General features: G+C 27.4%; 1 protein-coding gene across 1 annotated transcript; it reads left to right on the top strand.

Annotated features, from left to right (window-relative positions):
• Nucleotides 1-1,684: 1,684 nt before the first annotated feature.
• LOC123199015 (TMV resistance protein N-like) lies at nt 1,685-2,179 on the top strand. The gene has a single exon (XM_044613813.1). It carries the CDS (start codon nt 1,685-1,687, stop codon nt 2,177-2,179), a length of 495 nt encoding a protein of 164 aa, XP_044469748.1.
• Nucleotides 2,180-2,991: the final 812 nt, after the last annotated feature.

Below are 2,991 nucleotides of genomic sequence, written 5' to 3'. Positions count from 1 at the left end.
ACTTTTTTAATATCAATTTTGGGATAACAAGTTTAATTATTTAATAACAAAAATTAATTTTCATCTCTTTAATAATTTAAAAAAAAAGTGATAGTTTGATCTATCTTATTTTTGTGATTTTGTCAATTTTCTTCTCTATCAAATATGGTTATTGGTACCAAATGAGAAATTGCTGAGTTTATGACAAGGAGTTTTGTTGTGAATTTGCAAGAGATTCTAAAAGCATGATGACTCTGAGTATGCAACATTTTAAAATCTCGTAATTTTTTTTAAAATTGAAGTGATAAGTCTTTTTAAATGGTAAATACATATTAATAACTTAACATTTATATAAAATATTTTGGCCGAAAAATTCGGTTGTGTGATTTTAATATAATAGCTGAAAAATTCGGTTGTCGTAATTTGGCCGAAAGTGAAATAAAATATTTTGATCTTGGTAAATATCATTATTGTTAAAATTTTGTTTACTATTTCATTGCATTATAGTTTATTCTTCTATGTAAACGCTTCCCAACACAACAACCCTTTAGTTTCAAGTCTATTTGGCCAACCAAAATCTGTTTTGTATTAAAATTGATTTTTCAATGGGATTATTTTTTAAAGTGATACTATATGTGTAAACAAATATTACTCATTTATGATAATTTGTGATTGAGTGATATATTTTAAAGTGAAAAAAAATAATCATATCATATAATCATATACAGTTTCATTGATTTGTTTAGATAAATTAATAAGATTTATTTGTATATAAAGTTTTATTCTCTACGTGTATTGCATAAAAACAAGAGCTTAGAGACCTTAATTAAAATATTAAAGTTAATGAATCTCACCTAACCCTTATGAATTATTAAATTAAAGTTAATCTCACCTAACCCTCATGAATTATTACCGAGAAACAACATCAGAAGACTATTTCCCACTTAAGGTTTGTTGAAATGGTAAAATCTCACGTTTTAAATTTCAAAAAGCCTATATTCACTTCTGTTAGTGAATTTAATTAAATGAAAGGTTAGAAAGATTATTTTATATCAATTTTTCAATATTTTTTCTTTTGCACTTTATTTTCTCCTTTCACTCTTACTTTTTTAATTTTTCTTTTCCCCTTATTTTTTTCATTTTCCCTTTTCAAAAGTTTATAGGATAAACTATAATTTTTAAAGATATTAAAGGTATTAAAAAAAAAAATTTGGTTTTTTTTTTTAAATTTGAAAAAAAAAATTCAAAGATTTTTTTGAAATTTAAAATTTTTATATTCCTTTCAATTAATTTAAAAAAATGACAATATAACATTTTTAAATTGATTAAAGTTTTAATAAATAATAAAAATTTTAAACTAAATAAAGATATATTAATAATTTAATATTTATAAAAATTTGGATAAATAATAGTCATTTAAAAAAAAAATTAACAGATTCAATAACTGGACCATGGATGGGAATTTAAAATTTTGAAACTTAAAGAAAAACAATAAAAAAGAAAAAGGCAGCCCAATGTTCACGGGTCAAAAAGCCGAAGTGAAAAAGACGAAAGACACGGCATATTTTCGGGGAAAGAGATGCAAGTGGAAATGTACAGCGAGAAAATACTTAGATATTGTGGAATATAATGCAATTACTCAATTATGTGACATTTAGTTTCGCCTTCTTTGTTAATGCGAAGTGCCTTTCATCACTTGCAGTTAATGGCTTCCTCTTCTTCTTCTTCTTCCTCTATTACTCCTAAATTAGAGTATGAGGTTTTCCTTAGTTTCCATGGTGTCGACACCCGAACAAACATTACCAGCCATCTGTATGAAGCCTTTTGTCAGAAAAAGATTAAAACTTTCATTGATGATAAGCTTAACAGAGGAGAAGAAATTTTTGCCTTTCCTTTAAAGGCAATTGAACATTCAAAGATCTCGGTTATCATTTTCTCTAAAGGCTACGCTTCCTCCAGATGGTGTCTCAAAGAACTTGAAGAGATTGTTAAATGTAAGAACACATATGATCAGATCGTAATACCAGTCTTCTATGACGTAGATCCATCTGATGTTAGGAATCAAAGTGGGGATTTTGGAAAAGCATTTGCTGAGCTTGAAAAGCGTTTTATGGATGATTCAGAGATGTTGCAGAGATGGAGGACTGCTTTGATGGATGCAGCCAACCTGTCTGGTTATGATTCAAAGAACTCTAGGTAACTGTAAATTTTTATATCAATGTTTTTATGTAATAATCATTTTTTTTTGGTAAGTGCTTTTAAGCTATAAATTACCAATTTTTATGTAAGAGATATTAATTAAAATCGGCAATAATTTTTCCGTCTAAACATTTTTAGGCAAATGTATTGTGGTTTTACTTTTATAAGTAAATTTAATTTTAATTTCAAGAATACTCTCTCAGCTAAGTACGTTACTCTCGGCTAATTACGTTGAATTTGGTGTAATTTTTTTTGAAGATTTGATAAGTTCTTATTCGAAGATTCAGTAACTCATGTTTTAAGGATTCAAAATATATTTAAAAATTGATAAATTTTTGTTCAAATACAAATAGGAACCAAAAGATAAACATAAGTGTGGAGAATGGTGAGTGCGAACGGGTGATGCATAAAGGGTGTGTGGGATATGTAAAGTATGTAAAAGTGCGTAGGGTGAGTAAAGAGTGCATAGAATATGTAAAAAGTGCGTAGGGTGTATAAAAAGTGCGTTGGGTGCCCGTGAGTGCGTAAGGTGCACAAGTCATATAATATTATATTATAATATTTAATATAATATATATAAATAATAATAATATTATATATATATATATATTATATTTTTTAAATATTATATTTTTTATATTTATATATAAAACAGAGGTGCGAGCAGAGTGCATATATGTGTGTGTGTATATATATATAAAAAATGAATGTGTGCGGATGTGCGCACCCTTACACACCCATACGTACTCTTATGCACTTTATGCACCCATATGCGCCCATACGCACCCTACGTACCCATATGCACCCATACTC

This window comes from Mangifera indica, chromosome 16 (genome assembly GCF_011075055.1).
Source record: "Mangifera indica cultivar Alphonso chromosome 16, CATAS_Mindica_2.1, whole genome shotgun sequence".
NCBI classification, from domain to species: domain Eukaryota; kingdom Viridiplantae; phylum Streptophyta; class Magnoliopsida; order Sapindales; family Anacardiaceae; genus Mangifera; species Mangifera indica.
This window is presented reverse-complemented; position numbering and strand designations above follow the sequence as displayed.

Coding starts and splice junctions, on each gene's coding strand:
- LOC123199015 (XM_044613813.1), top strand. CDS start 1,685: ATGGCTTCCTCTTCTTCTTCTTCTTCCTCTATTACTCCTAAATTAGAG.